The sequence below is a fragment of the Sminthopsis crassicaudata genome, chromosome 3 (genome assembly GCF_048593235.1).
Source record: "Sminthopsis crassicaudata isolate SCR6 chromosome 3, ASM4859323v1, whole genome shotgun sequence".
NCBI lineage: Eukaryota > Metazoa > Chordata > Mammalia > Dasyuromorphia > Dasyuridae > Sminthopsis > Sminthopsis crassicaudata.
In genome coordinates, this window is record NC_133619.1 from 599,480,793 (window position 1) to 599,499,794 (window position 19,002).

The 19,002-nt window shown below is 37.8% G+C and overlaps 1 protein-coding gene across 1 annotated transcript in view; it reads left to right on the top strand.

The window, feature by feature from the left end:
* The first annotated feature begins 1,895 nt into the window (after positions 1-1,895).
* The window catches only part of PUM1 (pumilio RNA binding family member 1), a 169,998-nt gene continuing 152,891 nt past the window's right edge, over positions 1,896-19,002 (top strand). Inside the window, 2 exon segments of the mRNA XM_074305535.1 lie at positions 1,896-2,007; positions 7,019-7,395. Of these exon segments, the coding sequence (XP_074161636.1) occupies positions 1,905-2,007; positions 7,019-7,395 (480 nt within the window). The 5' untranslated portion in view covers positions 1,896-1,904.

The window sequence follows — 19,002 nt, forward strand, 5'->3', positions numbered from 1 at the left end:
TTAAGATGTTATGAGGATGAACCCAAGCTTTTTTGGAAAGGAGTACTAGACCTAGAGCTGTGTTCAAATTTGACCAGACACTTACTAATTGGTGATTGTGTACAAGTCATTTACACTGTCCTTTCCTCATCTTTAAAATGGGGGATAATAATAGCACAAACCTTCTGTGGTTGTTGTGAGCATCAAATGATGACTGTAAAGTGTTTAGCATTTTTTCTATTTGCCTGGGAGAGGTCCCTGGGTCATAGATTTGAGGGTGGGGGTCAGGGTACCATTGATTCTGGTTTTCCATCAAGCAGACCATATTTATTTCTGTTGGCATTTAAATTTTACAAAAATGCTTTCTTTTCAGCCATCCCAAGACATTGGTTTTATAGGTATTTTTATCCCCATTTTACAGATGAGAGAGTAGAGTCTGAAGAAACCTAAGGTACTAGCTTGAGTGTGTGTGTGAGACCCAAGGTCACAGGAACTAGTGAGTGTCAGAATAAGTAGTCAAACTCAAGTCTAATTTCTAGAAGTCTACGATTTGGAAACTTCCCTCAGGAGGTCTCCAAATAGTTTTCATTTGCCATACAAATCTCAGTGGAACCTTTTGCCTTCAGAAGCTTACTTTCAAGAGGCCTTTCTTTTCCCCTTTTCAAGGCCTTCACTCCAACCCCCAATCTCCTCCCCATAAAGGATTTTTAAGGCTTTGAGGGAACAAGAACCAGCTTTTTCCTTCAGAAAGGGATCCCAGGTACAGTTGATACCTTAATATTACAAATAACAATGTTACTGGTTTTAGATCCCAAGAATTCAGGAGGAACTGTGCAGATCATGTCTTTGTCCTTTACTGAAGAGGAAATGGAGGCCTACAGAGGCTGTTCATAGAATTTAGAGCTGAAGTGTGCAGAGTGGTCATCACAGATTATTCTAGACCAGAGAGGTTTCGACATTTGTCAGAGACCACACAGCTAGTAAAAAAAAGCGAGCAGAGATACAAACTCCCCGTCCTCTGGTCCCAGCTCCACAGCTTTTACTATCGGAAGTGCAGCTGCTTTCTTTGTCCAAAGACAGCAAAGGACCCTTCCGATCGAAGACACACGGGAAAACACGTCACGAAATTTGTGGACTTTCAGATCTCATGGAATCATTGAATTTGAGCTCCGAAAAGTACTATCTAATTTTACCTCCACGTTTTTTAGAGGGGGAAATTAAGGCCCATCGAAGCTCAGAGATGTGTCTAAAAAGTCACGACTAGCAAGTTAGTGACAGATCTAGGCTTTTCGGATCCAATCGGCTTTTCAAAGTCGGAAAGGATCTGCGATTAGAACCCATGTCTCCTGATTTGTCAGCCTAATCTCTAATCTGGGTCCTTCCAAATGCAGCCCACTTCAAGTGAACATCAGATGGGCGCCAAGTCCACCCCGAAATCGGGTCCGTGGGCACTTTCTACACCGAACAAAGGGGCCAGTTGAGAAGCAGGACAAAGTGTTACGGTGGGAGGCGGGGTCTGAGATAGCTGGGGGTGAGGGCTGCGAGTTGTGGGGTAGGGGAGGGTGGATGGGGGGGGTGTCGGACGCTTTGATCTCTTCCAGGCATCCTGCCCATCTCCCATCTCCCAGATGTGTGCTGGCATCCACCCCTGGGCAGGGTGTACTATCTGAGGCACATGCACTCACGCATCCAGACCCTGAGCCCGCAGCAGCCCTGGTGTTGTAAAATGAGAGTGAGTTTCCCAAGTTCACCCAGGCCCTTGGGTTGGCATAGCAACCAGGCAACCTGTTCCCGAGCCGGCGGCTGCCTCTCCTGCCTAGCCTCGCCCGCCTCCCCTCCCCTCCCTCCCTCCCGGACTCTCTTTCTCTCCCTCCCTCCCTCCCTCTCCCTCCTCTCCTCTCCCCCCTCCCCTCTCCTTTCCGCACATGCTGCCGCCGCCGCCGCCGCCGGAGCCAGGGCCGGAGCCGATCCCAGCATGCACCGCGCCAGCCCAGTCCCCAGTGGGCCGCCATGTTGTCGGAGTGAAAGGTAAGGGGGAGCGAGAGCGCTGGCGAGAGCCGATCCGGGGGGCTGAAATCCATCTTCATCCGACCGCTCCGCCCGTGAGTATCCGAGCCCCGCCGGGTCCAAAAGCTACCCGGGACTCCCAGCGAGCCGATGGTCCGATCATATTGGGGTTCTGGGCCGGCGGGAGCGGGGAGAAGGGCTTTGGAAAAGCCGCCCCGGCCCTGGCTCCCGGGGCTGGCGCTTCCCTCGCTCCGCTCCTAGTACATGTTTTGGAGTCAGCAGCAAGGCCCCTATTGTTATCGGAGGAGGGAGGGGACGCGGAGGGAGGTGCAAACGGGGAAATCCTCTGCCTCTAGGCCCCGGCCAGATGCATTCAAGGGTTTCTGCATTCACCCTCCCCCCAGCTCGGGGGTGGGGGGCGTCCCCCCACCCCGCCCCCTCCTTCCCCAGCCCCCCAAAGCCCAGGGCTCGGAGTGCTCCTGCACATCGTATGTGCGGGTGGAAAAGAGGGCTCGATTGTCTCCTGGACATCTAGGGGCTGAGAGCCTGAGGCACCCCAAATCTGTCCCTCGGGGATGGGGGACAAGCTGGGGGGGACAAGCCAGCCAGACCCGGAGCAGGAGAAAGCTTTTGCCGGGGTAGTGTGGAGTGACCAGACCCAGCGAGTGGGGGAACTTGATGGAGGGAAGAGGGATAGATAATGGAAAAAGGTGTGGAAGTCCCCCTCAGGAAGTTTCGGAGGCTGGGAGGCAGGATTTGCAGGCTCTGCTGGCCTTTTGTTTACGTGGGGAAGAGTTGTTGGGGGGCTTGGGGAAGGGGGAAGCAGGGAGAGAAGTCCCTGGTTAGAAACAGAAAGAAAAGAAAGAAAGAGAGAGGAACCGAGCTTTTCTTTAACTGAAAAGGGTCTCTACTCTCTGTTAGTTGCAAGAAAAACAAACGCTCACTCACGCACACACACAAACAAACATAATATCCTCTTATCCTGTGTATTACAATGCTCGACAATTTCAGTCCCGTCAATGTGCCTGGTAAACAGGTAATTTGTTATATTTCTAAGTTAACCCTTCTGTGCTCCAGGGAGAAAGAAATACACTTTTGTAACTTTCTTTCGAGAAGGAATTTTATTTAAACAGTTTCTCTTTTTGAGTGAAGATTTTTTTTTAATGGATTTTTTATTTTGGTTATCTTTCCTGCAATCAGAAGAGGATTGGTTGCTCTTCATTTCGTGCCTTCAGTTTCTGCTCATTTCCTGTTCTTTTCGGAGTAAAGCGAGTTTGTATTGGAGGGGTGGGTTTTTTTTTTTTTTTTTTTTTTTTAGGCCTTTTCTTAAACAATAGGTTTGTACTTTTCGATGATGTAGTTTTATTTAAGTGAAGTGAGCGTTTTTTTTTTTTTTCTTCTGTGCTAATTTTAACTTCTAAAACACTTTTAAGAGCTGCTGATTTCTTTATCTAGTCTTTGGAAAATACTCATTGGATTCTGAACTTTGATTGGTACTTTGTAGTATACACATTGTATTCATTTTGGCCAAGGCCACTCTTGACTTTTTTGAAGTTAGCTTTTGTTTAGTTTGAGTCTCGGTTTTGTTGCTTAAAAATACATTTCTGACCCCAGGATGTTTGTTTTTTAATTAAAAGCATGTGTTAAGAAACATGTTTTTACTAAAGCATTTAAAAGGTGATTATGGGGGAAAAGTTTTCTTTGTTTGAAAGTGTGCTAGTTAGGAAAATGATAATATTAAAAACTTTGAAAGGTTTGGGAAAGAACAGCTCTCGTTAGAGTTCAGTAGTTTTAAGTTACTTTATTATATATACAGTTTCTTGTATCTTTAAAAACATGTTACAAATGATGACTTTTCAGCATGGCTTTCAGATATGTATGAGGAATCTAATGGCATATGGGTTAAATATTTTTCATTTATGTGACAGTATTAGTCTGTGTGCTGTCATTGTTGGTATTTGCAGATATTGTGTATTTGGACTAAAGTTGATTGTTATCAGGTTATTTGCTCTCTTCTTCCTTCCCCATTCACCTCCCTCCCCCTCCCCCTCCCCCCCAAGTCACACCTTTGCCAAGTTTTTTTGCTCTTGTTTGGGATTGCCTTGCCCACATTAGGTGAAGCAGGAAGTTCCAGGGTGTACAGATGGCTTTACAAAAGCTGATTGTATTTTTAGACATTTTGATTAGGACTCTTTTCTCCATTCCCCCCTCCTTTCCCCCTAGTCCCTTGTCAAAACAAGCTTGTGGTATTCCTTATGGCAAGGCATAGGAAGAAGGATTTTGATTAACTGAGCACCACTTATCTTGGAGTCAAACTACCTGAAGCACTACTTTATTATGTGGATTTGCTCTAATTGCTTAATCCTCTCTGCCTCAACTTCCCCATCTATAAAGTGAGGATAATAAAACTTGAATTATTTGTCTCAGAGGATTGTTTTGAGGTAAACACTTTGTTATCCATCTGGTAGTGGAGTTGGGATTTAGATATGAGAAGTTAATTTCTGTTGGGAGAATTTTAAATGTGAAGCTGAGTTTTTTATTTGTGTTCTACCAAATATTTCAATTTCTGTTTTAAGTATGATCATTGTTCTTTCAATAGTGGGGACAAATTGTTACTTATGTGATATGAACTGCAGTTACTCCAGATTCTGCTTGATGGTATATTCACCCTGTAATCTTTTAGTGTAGAAAAAAAATAGAAAATGCATTTCTTCCAAAATGATAATGAATTTTTGAGAAAATTATGTTTGATTTGTTTTGTCCTGGGAAGGAAAGTTGCATTGAATTTGATAAAACTGTTGAAAGACGACTCTACTGGTGGCTTTGGGCTTGGGCAAGATCTTCTTACAGAACCTGCACTCAAGAGTACCCCCTAGCAGAGTTCTTCAGAGTTTGAACTGCTAGACTACAGTCATGTTGGAGAGAATCCCTTTCGATGTGGATTTTGAACAAGTTACATATTCCTTCTTACCAAGAGTTGGCTACCGAATTTGCTTTTAAAGTAAGAAGTTAGTTTGTTTCTGTTGTGTAGCTTAGTTGTTCCCAAATAATATCTTGGAAGGCACTTTTGAAATATTGTAGTCATGGACTTTGTGTCATTTAAAGAGAAGGGAAATAGTAATTTGGAGTCATCAAGATGAGAGAGGTCTTTGGCTTGGAAATTGTACTTTCTGCAGTAGCTCTTGTCAGATTATAACAGAGTTGATTTATTACTTTCTAGCAATTGTTGGGCACCCAGATTGGGACAGGTGCTGAACCTTACATAAGAAATAGAATCCTTGCCCTCACTGAAACTGATTTTATAACTTAATTTCCACATCTAATTGTTAAGTAACTCTTCATTATGAAAACAATGACATACAGTGTTAAATTTTTGGAATTGTAGCATCAAGCAAAAACTTGCTACAATAGCAAAAGTGAACTCAATTTGGTCCACTCTTATTACCTAGGTATACTAGAATCTTATTGCTAAGGTAATTGACAAGGTAATTAAATGATTCATTTTATGGTTAGCTTGATACATTTTGACTTATTGACATGATTTTTAATGTCTTTTTGTAAAGCCATCTGTTTAAGTAAGATTGCAGGCTGATCTGAGTTTGGAATCTGACCCTCCCCCCACACCCACTCTTACTCATTTGTGTGTATGTACACACATATATTTAATAACCCATGCTTAATAACTATTTCTATATAATTAGTTTCCTTTCTAATCCTGTGTATTTTATTTATTACATATCAAAACTTTCTGAGGTGTCTGTAAGTTTCCCTAGGACACAAAAGAAATTAAGGTCCTTAGCTCTAGGATGTTCTTTTGCAGTTCTGCCACCAAGAAGCTAGCTGTATTTCTTCTAGATGTCACCTATGTACATGTTTTCTTTCTAATGGGTCTCTCAAGTTTGCAAGATTCTGAGTTAGTGCAAATTGTGTGGTCCATAGTTTGATTGTATATGAAAAGAAGCCCAGTTTAAACAATTATTTTTATGGATAGTAAATGAAAATATATTCTAAATACCTCAAAGACAGAGATGTTAGAATTAACTAGCTCATTTGAGCCTCACTAGTTGGAGCTGAGGAGGATTGTGGGATTTTTTTATTATGTCCATTTTCAAGTTGAGAAACTTGAAGCTCCCATTGGAGGTAAGGAGAATGGTCCTGGGCCATAAAGCTGAACTCCTGTTTTCTGACTTCCTAATTCTGACTTTATGTTTACATATATTCTCCCACAATAATCCTCTTAAGTTTATATGTATGTGGGGGGAAATTGCTGGCTGGTTGTTTATTTAAAATGTTTTTTGTTGTAGTACTGTTGAGTGGTAAATAAACTATTATAGAAAATTGGTAATTGACAAATGATTTAATCATTATCTATTGAATTTAAGGCCTCCCCTCTCAACTTTTTGCACTTGCAAGGTGGAATCAAAAGTTTTCTAAAAGTGGCAACCCCAGATATTTTCTGTCAGAATGCCAGCCACTATACATTTTATAAATATACTTGCAGCAGCTCGCATAAGTCTTCGTTTTGTACATGCTGTATGTGTATTTAAGTCATCTACCACCAGAGTTCCACTCAGAAACCTCATTTTGGCAGGCAGATCCTCTTGGTTTCTTGAAGACTATGCCAGTGAAACAAGCCGCTGGCAGCTTCTACCAAATTGGATTGGCTTTGAATATAGGCCTGGCATCTGACAGTGTCTTTTATGTAAGGCCGAGGCCTAGCTAAGTTTGGAGAGAGACTCATCACTCAAAGGCTTGACTGCCTGTCAGGTGATGAGATCTTCCTTTACCCAGGGCTTCCAGGTTGAATGGGCTTAGAGGGTGGAGTTGGGAGAGTATTCCCATCATTTGAAATGAATTTTCCTTTAAGTAAAAGTATTTTAAAACATGTAGCTGCGTGATAGTGATCAGACTTAAATGCTTGTACTTTCTTGTTTCATTGGAAAAAGCAGGAAGACTTTTTTTTTCATCCTGCTGCATGTCATAGATCTTGTAAAAAGGGTTGATTCACCATTTAAAACCTGTGTCTCCTTAGGTGTTGGTGGAATGAGCGTTGCATGTGTTTTGAAGAGAAAAGCAGTGCTCTGGCAGGACTCCTTCAGCCCCCACCTGAAACAGCACACGCAAGAAACAGCTAATCCCAACATGCCTGTTGTTTTGACATCTGGAACAGCAGGGTCCCAGACACAGCAGCAGCCGGCTGCAAACCCGGCCCTTGCGGCAGGGACTCACTCGAGCCCTGTCCCAGGATCCATAGGGGTTGCAGGCCGCTCTCAGGACGACGCCATGGTGGATTACTTCTTTCAGAGGCAGCATGGTGAGCAGCTTGGGGGAGGAGGAAGTGGTGGCGGCGGCTATAATAACAGCAAACATCGCTGGCCTACTGGGGATAACATTCATGCAGAGCATCAGGTAAAGATACGCTATAATATTTCAGTTCTGAACCCATGAGTGAATAGAGCAATGTCCATTTCAGGGCATCTGCTTTCTGTGAACATCCTGTAAAGTTGGAATTATAACTGGAGTTGGACCTAAGATAATTATTAATTTTTTTCCTTTAGGATGAGAATCCTCATTAGAGGAATGAAAGAGCAAATGGTCAATCAGTTTTCTTGGACCCAATATTAACGGGTCCCCTATGTAAAACAAACAAAACATGTGTTTTCTTATTTTTTTTCATGACTTTTTCCTCTTTTCATAAAGATGCATGCTTTTAAGAACCTTCTAAAGCATCTGTTTTCCTGCATGCCTTAACTTTCAAAATTGATCAGAAAAAGCTTATTTTGGACAGGAATAATGTTTGCGTTGTTTATGCCCTCTTAATATCAATGTGCAGAATGCAAAAAAAGGGGTTTGTTTAAAAAAAAAAAAACAAAATTACTTCCCTGAACTAGAGCAAGATTAGAAACGAGACAGCCTGCCTCTTATGTCTTGTGTTTGAGACACAAAAGAGTCAGAGTTTGCTTTCAGAGTTGTCTGTTTTGTCTTACTTTTCAGCATATAAGTAAGTTCATTTTGGTTTGTCTCCGTTTGTGTTCTTTTCATCTGAAAATGTTTTCATGTAAAATGCTCAAACATAAGTGAGCACAAGATAATCTTGTTTCTTAACTTTAGGGTTAGAAAGTTCCCTCCAGTCTGCATGTGGGAAGGGAGGGCTGTAGATAAAATTTAGAAGAAAATTTTGCATTTCTTTGGATTGTAAACTCTTTAGTATTTTTGCAGAGTACAATTTATTCCTTTTATTAAGCCCCAAACACTTTTGTTATGTTTATCTTTTTTTTTTTTAAACAATCCATCTACAATTGCAAATTTTAAGTTTAATTTTTTCTTAGAGGTTAAGAGCCAAGATTGCATTATTAGCACATTATGAAGTCAGCATATTTATTATTTTAAAAGGCAAGCATGAAAACTTTGTTTTATTTTAAAGGTTTTATTTACAAAAAAAAAAAAAATCTATTCACCTGGTCTATACTAACAGGCTTTAAACCCATTGAATGTGAGGGTCCTATTTGTATTTTCTACAGCATCTTGTACGCAGATATTCAGCAACTATTTATTGATTGAACAATTGAACTTTGGATTGTGTGGTAACAGCTAATTTTCAAAACTGCAGATATTACTCAATTCAGATTTCAAATGAACAAACTAAGAAATATTCAGTCGTACTGATGGTTATGCTGAAAGAAAAAAAAAAGACATCTTTAAATTTAGATGGTGAATTGAATTGTCAGAAGAAACCCTAGTATCATTCTCCTTTATGTATCAGTTGCCAGTTACAAAATATTTTCCTCTCTCAATCTTGTAACATAAGTAGCGCACATTTTGTTATTTTTGTTGTACAGCTAAGAAAATTGAATTTCAGAGTTGGTCAGTGATATGCCCCAGGATCACATAGCTTACTTGGGCCTTCTGATTCTGAGTCCAAGTTTTAAGAGTCCTCCCTGGTGCCTTGTACTTAGCATATCTTTATTATTGTGGACAGTGAGAGGAGAAGGAGTTGTGATTTTGGTATAAGGAACAACCCTTTCAGGTCTTAGGGGTATAAAAGTTAACAGGAGTAGGGAGTGGGATTTCCCTTCATAAGAATTAATGTATTTGTCAAATTTAATAGTTTGCTTAAGAGAGGGAGTGAAAATGCAAAGTTTTGCATAATTTGTATTGTCATTAGTAAGCATTTCTTAAACAACTCTTGAGCGAAATATCCTTTTTGAAATAGTGCTTTATAATTTAAAGAAATCATGAAGTCATTTGGTCATCACAACGACCCTGTGAGGTAAATGTTGCAAAAATATATATGTTTATAGATGTATGCACATGTATATATATGCATGTATAAATAGTGCCTGTAATTTCTTCAATGTAGGGAATTTCTGGCAAGGAAACTGCCTCTATGCATTCAGATCAGTTTCTGCTCTGCAATTTGTAGACTTAAGACATTTAGTTCATACCTTGTCCAGAGGTAACTAGGCTCATGTGAGTCAGAAACAGGACTTTAAAGCTAGCTTTCCATCCTTTGTGGCACACTATCTGCAAATAGCATCATCTCTGTTTCATAGATGAGGAAACTATGGCTTAGAAAAGTTAAGGAAAAATAATAATTATATATAACATTTACTTAGTGCTGTAAAGTACACAGAGTGCTTTACCCGTGTTATCTCAGTTGATCCTCACAACACCCTATTATTATTATTTTTTTTATTATAGTTTTTTATTTACAAGATATATGCATGGGTAATTTTTTCAGCATTGACAATTGCAAAACTTTTTGTACCAACTTTTCCCCTCCTTCCCCCCACCCCCTCTCCCAGATGGCAGGTTGACCAGTACATGTTAAATATGTTAAAGTTAAATACAATATATATATATATACATGTCCAAATAGTTATTTTGTTGTACAAAAAGAATTGGACTTTGAAATAGTGTACAATTAGCTTGTGAAGGAAATCAAAAATGCAGGTGGACAAAAATAGAGGGATTGGGAATTCTATGTAGTGGTTCATAATCATCTCCCAGAGTTCTTTCGCTGGGTGTGGCTGGTTCAGTTCATCACTGCTCTATTGGAACTGATTTGGCTCATCTCATTGTTGAAGAGGGCCACATCCATCAGAATTGATCATCATATAGTATTGTTGTTGAAGTATATAATGATCTCCTGGTCCTGTTCATTTCACCCAACATCAGTTCATATAAGTCTCTCCAGGCCTTTCTGAAATCCTCCTGCTGGTCCTTTCTTACAGAACAATAATATTCCATAATATTCATATACCACACTTATTTTTAAAATTAAATTTCATTTTATTTTCATTTCCCACCTCCTTAATTCTAATTGAGAAATCAAGGAAAATAAAACTGATTATTACAAATATGTAGAGATAAGCAAAACAAATTCTGGCATTGACCACATCCAAAAAAATGTCTCAGTCTCCACTCTGAGTCTTTTACTTCTCTGTCAGGTGGAAGTAGGTTGCCTGTTTCATCATCAGTTGTTGGTCACTGTGATGATCAGAGTTCCTTAAGTCTTTCAAAGTTGACTACATTTACTACATTATTGTTATTGGTTTTGCTTACTTCACTTTGTATCACTTGACAAAAGTTTTCTCAGGTTTTTTAGAAATCATGACTTTAATTTTTTTCTTGTGACACAGTAGTATTCCATCAGATTCATATAATAGCTAGCATTTTTATAATGTTTTAAGGTTTGCAAATTCCTCATAACTCTAGGGAAACAGGTACTACTATTATCCCAGTTTTATAGATAAGGAAACTGAGGCAGAAAGTGATTTGCCTAAGGACATGTAGCTGATTCGAAACTCTTCCTGACTCCAGGCCCAGTGCTGCTTTACAGCTGTTCTCTGATTGATGATGGACACCCTCTCAGCTACATTCTGATTCTTGGCTATCACAGAAAAAAGTTGCTTCAAATATTTTTGTGCATGTGGGCCCTTTTCCTCTTTCTTTGATCTCTTTGGGGAGTATAAACTCAACCGTAATATTGCTGGGCCAGAAGATAATTCACAGCTTAATAGTTTATTTGTCTGTTATTTCAAATTGCATTCCTGAATGACTGAACTAGTTTATAGATCCACCTACAGTGCTTTAAAGTACCTATTTTCCCAGACCTCTTCTAGCATTTGTCATTTTTGCCAATCTGGTCGCTGTGAGGTAGAGCTTCTGAATTGTTTTAATTTGTACTTTTCTAATTAGTGAATTAGAGCATCTTTTTTCATATGGCTATTGATAGCTTGAATTTTTTTTTTCCTCTGAAAACTTATCTTTTGATAACCTTTGATTAGTATGGTAGATGGTGTTATTACCCTTTTTTCTAAGGTAGAAAACTGAGATCTAACTTAGTTGATTTGCCCTGAGGTAAGATTAGAATTGGTAGCTTCTTGACTCCCAGAGCAATTAGCTGATAAGCAGCTGGACCAGGACCTGAATCCTGTGAATTTGAAAGTGTAATTCTGCCCTATATCCTTATTAGAGAGAGAATTGGGGCAATTGATTGTGGATTAAAGCATATTTCACTTTTTTGGGGGGGTGCTTTTTCCTCATTTTTTTGCCCTTTTGTTCTACTTTTTCTTTGGTTATAATGTGACCAATATGGAGGGAGGAGGTGAGGAAGGGAGAGAGGAAAAAAAAATTTGGAATCCAAAAATCTTAGAAATTTATTGAAATTTATCTTTACATATGTAATTGAAAAAATAAAATAGTATTGAAAATTTTTAAAAGGCACAACATTAAAAAAAAAAAAGACTTAATACTAGCTCCCAAGATAATTGGGTGGGTGCAGGAGGGAGAGGAAAAAAAACCCTCAAAACTTAGAACTCAAAAAGTTATAAAAATGAATGCTGATATATTTTCCTCATGTTTAAAATATATTGGATCGCTTGCCATCTAGGGGAGGGGGAAACACAAAACAAGGTTTTGCAGGGGTTAGTGTTGAAAAATTATCCATGCATATGTTTTGAAAATAAAAGACTTTAATTTAAAAAAAAGAAAGAAAAATGAATGTTGAAAGCTAACTTTACATGTTTTTGGAAAAATAAAATAGTATTGAAATTTAAAAAAAATATGCAATTAAAAAAAAAAAAAGGATTTAGTCCTAGCTCCCAAGGGAATTGGGTAGGTGTGCATGCGTGTGTGTGTGTGTGTGTGTGTGTGTGTGTGTGTGTGTGTGTGTGTACAATATAAAGTATGGCATAGATAACTAGTCTTATAGGAGTTCAGAATGCCAAGGATAAGCAGGGTCTGGGGGCAGGGGTCCAAGGGGAAGTAGAATTGGCCCCAAAGTGAAGAAACACTTTTGATAGAAGGCAGAAATGATTATGATATGATCTAGAAACAATGAAATTACATTAGATTTTAGACACTAATGAGAAGCATCAGGTTAGGGAAGTAGATAGGGCCAGATCATGGAAGGCCTTGAATGTCTGTATGTATGATATGTATCAACTTGGGTTTTAGAAAGGTGAATATGGCAGATTAATTGGGGATAGTGAGGGTATTGTGATCCTTAGGTATAAGGTAATCTCTTCTCTTCCCTCTCTCCCTCTTATTTTTTGTTTTTTTCCCCCAGTTATACATGAACATTAATTTAAAAAAATACACATTTCTTTGAGTCATGTTGGAGGGAAAATCAGAACAAAAAGGAAAAACCACAAGAGAAAAAAAAAAACAAACAAGAAAAAAGAATGAACATTGTATGTGTTGATTTACATTCAGTCTCCATAGTTCTTTCTCTGGGTACAGATGGTGTTTTCTATCCTAAGTTTATTGGAATTGCCTTGGATCACTGAACTGCTGAGAAGAACCAAGTCTTTCATAATTGATTATCTCACAATCTTGCTGTTACTGTGTACAGTGTATTCCTGGTTCCATTTGTTTCGCTCAGCATCAGTTCATGTGAATCTTTCCAGACTTTTAAAAAAATCAATCTTTTCATCATTTTTAATAGAACAATAATACTCCATTATTTTCATATGCCATAACTTATTCAGCAATTTCCCTGGGTATTTACTCATTTTCCAGTTCTTTGCCACCACAAAAAGAGCTATTACAAACATTTTAGATGTAAGGTAGTTAATTAAAGAGACCTGAGGGAAGAATCACTGACAGGGGAGAAAAAGAAAGAGTCAAAAACAATTTCATAATTTCTGCTCAGGTTACTGGGAGAATGATGGTGCTGTGGAATAGGGAAAGTGAAAGTTGGAGCTTTTCTTGGGCAAAGGAGCCTATTTGTTTGAGATATGTATATATATCTAATGATGTGGTGACATAGAGGTAGACTATTAATGGGATATTCTCTGGGGGACTAGATATGAGAAAAAATAATATAGTGTGATGGAAAAAACATTATCTAGTCTGAGGTCTTATCTTGGAGCCTTGGAAGTTGGGCAGGATCTGTCACTTGACTTCTGACTTGCAGTATCCTCATTTGTAAATTGCAGAGGAATAATACTTGTACATAGGTATATTCTAGAGTCATATTTTAGGAACAAAATTGCTAATGTGAGTCAGGTGAAAGACCAGAATATTTTTAAAAGGTCATATGGAAAGGCTGGCAAGTAGATGCTGTAGAAAGAGCAGTAGATTTGGAATTAGAAATTCCTGGATTCCTGGATTTGGTATCTAACACAGTAGGTGTGTGACTGTATGCAAATTACATAATCCTGTATGCCTCAGTTTCCTTATCTGTAAAATGAGCTGGAGAAGGAAATAGAAAACCATCCTAGTGTCTTTGCCAAAAAACAAAAAACAACCAAAAAACCCACCTGGAATGGGATTCTGAAGAGTTGGATAGGGATGAAATGACCGAACAATAATATAGAAACGAGCTTACACTTACTCTGCCTTACCCTGGAAATTGGGAATTTGGAGAGAAGCAAATTTAAGCTAAATGTGAGAAGACATTTGTAATTCTGAGATTTCTTTAAATTGTTTAGTTAGTGAGTCTTATAGCACTTAAATATGACTTTGTTATATACATGGGCTGAAGATGTAGATTTGAGCATCATTTTCACAGACATAATAATTGAATATACCATTTCAGTCAATTAAGTGTCTGCTATGTGCCAAGCACTGTGCTTAAGTGCTGGTGGATACAAAAAGAGGCATTATACAGACTCTATCCTCATAGAAACTTATAATCTAATGTAGAAGACAACAGTTTCTTCAGTGTTTGGTAAGTAAGTTCTTCAGATGAAGGCTGCAAGGCCATTTGTAGTAGGAGAGGATTTTTTAGATACAGGAGGAACTCCAAGTTTTCTTTCAATTCTGAGATGGATTAGCTATGGTATTCTTATGTCCTGTTCTCTTGTCTCCTATCAGAAAGAGGTCTTAAAAGCTGTGATAGTGGAATATAAGCCAAGGCAGGAATCATTCTATTAGAATTCCTACTCACAGATGTATGCAAGAGGGGTGTGTGTGTGTGTGTGTGTGTGTGTGTGTGTGTGTGTGTGTGTGTGTCTCCTCCAGGATTACATTTGAGAGGCTCATTTCCATAAGTTGGACACCAACTGTTGTGTTATTTTGGTCATGATAAGTCATGAAACATCTGGTAATGTATATAGGATTTTGACCTGCATTGGTGGAAATGAATAAACCAATGGATCATAGATTTTTTGAAATAATGAGGAATTGACAAAACTTAAAAAAGATAACACATTGGCTTTTTTATTTAAGTTATTTAGTGATAAATCTGTTGAAGAAAATGGAAGGCAGAGTTAAGGAGTAGAGAATATTTTTCAGGAGTTGGGAATGGTCCAAAGCAAAACTTCAGCCAAAAGAGAGAAAACTTTCTGTGAGGGTATAATTTGTCTTTGTTCAGTCCTGCAGGTATTAAGTATAAATTCAGTGCTTCAACTCATGTTAGGGTTATTAATATATGTGGCATTTGCCTTCATGATTAGCTTTATTTGGGTCACTTGGGTGGAATAACATCAGATGACAGTTTGCGTGATACCCATCACAAGTTTTTCTTTTTTTTCTTTCTTTCTTTCTTTTTTTTTTTAAGCAGCCAGTCTCTTTTAATTGTTACTTATCAGAACCCAACTCCTGGGCTGGACAAATGTGGAGAATGAATGCCAGTAGAATCCTTGGGTATTTACCATATTGTAAGCTCTATTATGGAACAGTTAACAGTTAGGAGGAGCAGGGGAAAAAAGCTTTGGGGGAAGGACATTGAAGTAAAACAAGATATTATGACTCATATTCTCCCATGAAGTGCTCACCAGAAGAGCACTTCTAAGTAAAGGCTTCTGGTTGACTTGTGAATCTGAATAGTATTGGGAGGTATCTCCAGAGACCCCTTCCCCTATAAATCATGTGATTCGATGTCACATTATGCTAGTAACGGTTATATCTACAAATTAAAAGATAATGCACTGGGTACTATTGGTTGTTGATAAGTTTTTAATCTTAAACTATTTGGAAGGACCTTGGAGGACCTGGGTTCAAATTCTGATTTTTATAGCAGTGGGATCCTGAGGAAGTGCAAGTCCACTTTTCTTAATCTTAGTTTCCTCAGTTTTAAAATGTGGATAATAACTAGACTATTTAATTAGTTCCTGTTATGAAAAGGGTATATTGGAAACTATAGAAATATGATTTTTCTTTGTATATGGATGACTTCATAACCTGTCCACATATATGATAGTCTCTAAAAAATAGCCACAGCCAATTTTAAGTTTCAGGCTGACTTATTATATTGTCTTCCAACATGCTTCCCAATTAACTTCCCTTTTTGGAGATTGTGCCAGTGTTGTAAATTATAATTGTTACCTCCCAGGGTTGTTGAACTTCTAGGTTTACTTTGTAAACCTTAAAATGTTACTTACATATGAGCTATTACTATCTAAGAAGGTACTTTGTTACCAAGAAAGAAAGTGCAAAATAACTTGGCTTTGCTTTTTATCTTCACACTTAAAAAGAGTTGTCTGCAGTATATATAGTTTCTTTATTTGTAAAACCTTGAATTGGATCTGAAGTTCCTTCAGCACTAAATCCTATGACAATAATAAAACATCTACTCTTTATGTAGCACTTAACAGTTACAAAGTGTTTGGTAGCCTCAACCCACAATCTTCCCAGCAGCCTATGGAGAGAGTAAAGAATGGGCTGGGATTCTCATTTGACTTACATAAGGTCATAAAGCTGGTTCTCATTGCACAAAGTAGAGGTAGAGCCCGAAATTGTGCCCATGATGGCCAGAGTGATCAATGTTGACCTTACCTGTCATTTCTGAAGTCTTGTTCTTTTCATTATAGTAGCCATTTTTTTTTTTTTTAAAGGCTGTGGTGGTGGTTTTTTTTTTTTTTTTATTACAACATATGTTGTCCAGAGGAATAATTTTTGAAAAGTTCCATTGTTGCCTACATAGTGAATAGTTGCATAATAAGATTATTTTCATGAGACCAATTAATGATCTCTGTGACCTTTGTACCATTTCCTAAGAAATTTGGTACATTTTGGACTCTGTCTAAAAAGTATATTTGGCATGAAGAATGGAAAATTACATTGAATTCCTTAAATTTATTATAAAGTAATCTGGAGTGGCAGGGATATAACTTGTTACACACAGAATTGCTCCAATTGTTATCTTTGTCAATAGAAGTCACTTTGAATTGTTACCATAGAAGGTGAAGATCTTTTTAAAATGACTGTTGTAAAATTGTCTTAACTCCATGAGATTTACTAATTTTATGCTTGAACTCCTACATTTCAAGATTACTATCATTGCTCATTTTATGTAGCTCTTTTCATTATTTTCCCTTTTTTGGTTTGCTTTTTCTTACTGGCACAGCCAGATCTTCAAGTATGAAGATGAGTTTCTTTCCTTCTCTCCACCCCCAGTACGAATTCAAATCACTTTTAAAAATTTGGTCAAAATATATGCAAATAACCAATTAAATTTAGGCCTTTTTCACCCTGGTCTTGACAAGCTATTAGCATATAATCTTATTGATTTGACAGTTAAACATGTAGTCAAAGTTTGCAAATGTATATTGAATTAATTTACATGTTACTTTACGGTCATAGTGGAATCTGATTTGGAGATTTGAAACTTAAGAAAAAGGGGAACCCTTTTAGGGGTATTAATAGGGAATTTGAGTCTGAAAAATTTTGGAGAAAATGAAAATACATGCAAACTTGTTTTTAGTGCTTAAGGCAGTTTCTTTGAGAACATCAATCAAATGAACATTTATTAATCACCAACTGTGTGTCAGGGACAGTGCCAAGGCTGAGGTATCAAAAAAAAAAATAACGTAGTCTAACAAGGGAGGCAATATAGACATAAGTATACACAGAATAGATAGGAAATAAATAATATGTAGTTTTGCAAGGGCAGAGGGCCTAAGTTAGAAGCTAGGAAGATAGGAAGAGAAATGTGTGTTTCTTAGAAGCTCTAAATTGAGAGGCAGAAGACACTACTGGGCAAGTCACTTAATTTCTCAGTCTCACTTTTATGATTTGCAAAATGGAAATGAGAAGAGCATCTGCTTTACAAGTTTTTGTGCACATCAAATGAGAGTATTTTATAAACATTGAAGTGCTATATAAATGGTAGTTATTCTTGTCATTATTAAAGAGGTTTAAACAGAAAAGTATGTGGGAAGAGTTGTTTTCCTTATCTTAACCACTTTGTTTAAGAAATGGTCAGCTTTTGATAAGCTACTCTGGGAGATGTTTTTCTCTTTCATTTTTCATTGATATCCTTTGCTTTTAGTTCATCTTTATTTTTGACTATATTCTTCCCCTTCCCTTTGTAGAGATAGTTTGTTAGAAAGAATTTTTAAAAAGATAAAAAAGCAGTTCTACATAAGTAATCAAATCATCAATTATGTTTGGGTATATATGTATGCAATAGTCCACATTCCTAATGAGTTAGTGCATCTTTTTAACTCTTTGAGGGATAGTTTTCATTTAGATATATGAAATAAGCAAGTGAAAGAAGGAGAAATTGCTCTTGGTGGTCTGCCCCCATTCATACATTCATACTACTCTCATTTGCTTGGTAGTTAATAATCTCCTGAAAAAGGAAATGTTGGGCAGCTAAGTGGCATAGTGGATAGAGCACCAGCCCTGAAGTTAAGAGGACCTGAGTTAAAATCTGGCCTCAAACACTTAACACTTCCTAGCTGTGTGACCCTGGGTAAGTCACTTAACCCCAATTGCCTCAGCAAAGGAAAAAAAAGAAAAAAGAAAATGCTGAAAGGAATCTATCTACTTAGTTGAGGAGGAATTTCCTACACTGGTGTCTCCTGAGTAGGCCTGCTTTTCTGGATATATTGCTTAGAAGCCTCCTTCAGCATTTGAATTAGAAGCCTTATCAACATAGTTTGTAGTCAGTCAGTCAAGTCAGTAAATACTTATTAAGCACCTATTTTGTCCTTGAAGACTTTGGGATGCCAAGAAGGGTAAAGAACGCTTGTAGCTCTTGAGGAATTTACAATCTAATGTGGGAGACAGTATACAAACAGCCACATATAGATTAGCTATATACATGATAGGGAAGAATTCGAACTCAAATTCTGACTTCCAAGTTGAGCACTTTGTTCCCTATAATAGTTGAATACTCTATGTCAATGATTCATTTTAAAAAATTTTTTATTTTCAAAGCACATGCATGGATAATTTAACAACATTGACCCTGCATAGCCTTGTGTTTCAGATTTTCTTCTCCATCCCCTCACCTCCTCCAATATATGTTAAACATGTTAAAATATATGTTAAATCCAATATATATAAATATATTTATACAATTCTCTTGCTGCACAAGAGAAATCAGATAAAAAAAAAAAAAGTAAGTGAGTGAGAAGACAAATGCAAGGGAACAATAACAAAAAGAGTGAAAATGTTACCTTGTGATCCATACACATTATGCCGTGTATCCATACAATTACGTTGTGATTCCTACAGTCCTTTCTCTGGGTGTAGATGGAAAGCTGATGGTTCTCAAATCTACCTATGCTTCCCTTTTTTGCTGACTTCCAATCTAGCCATTCCAATTGCATTGAACAA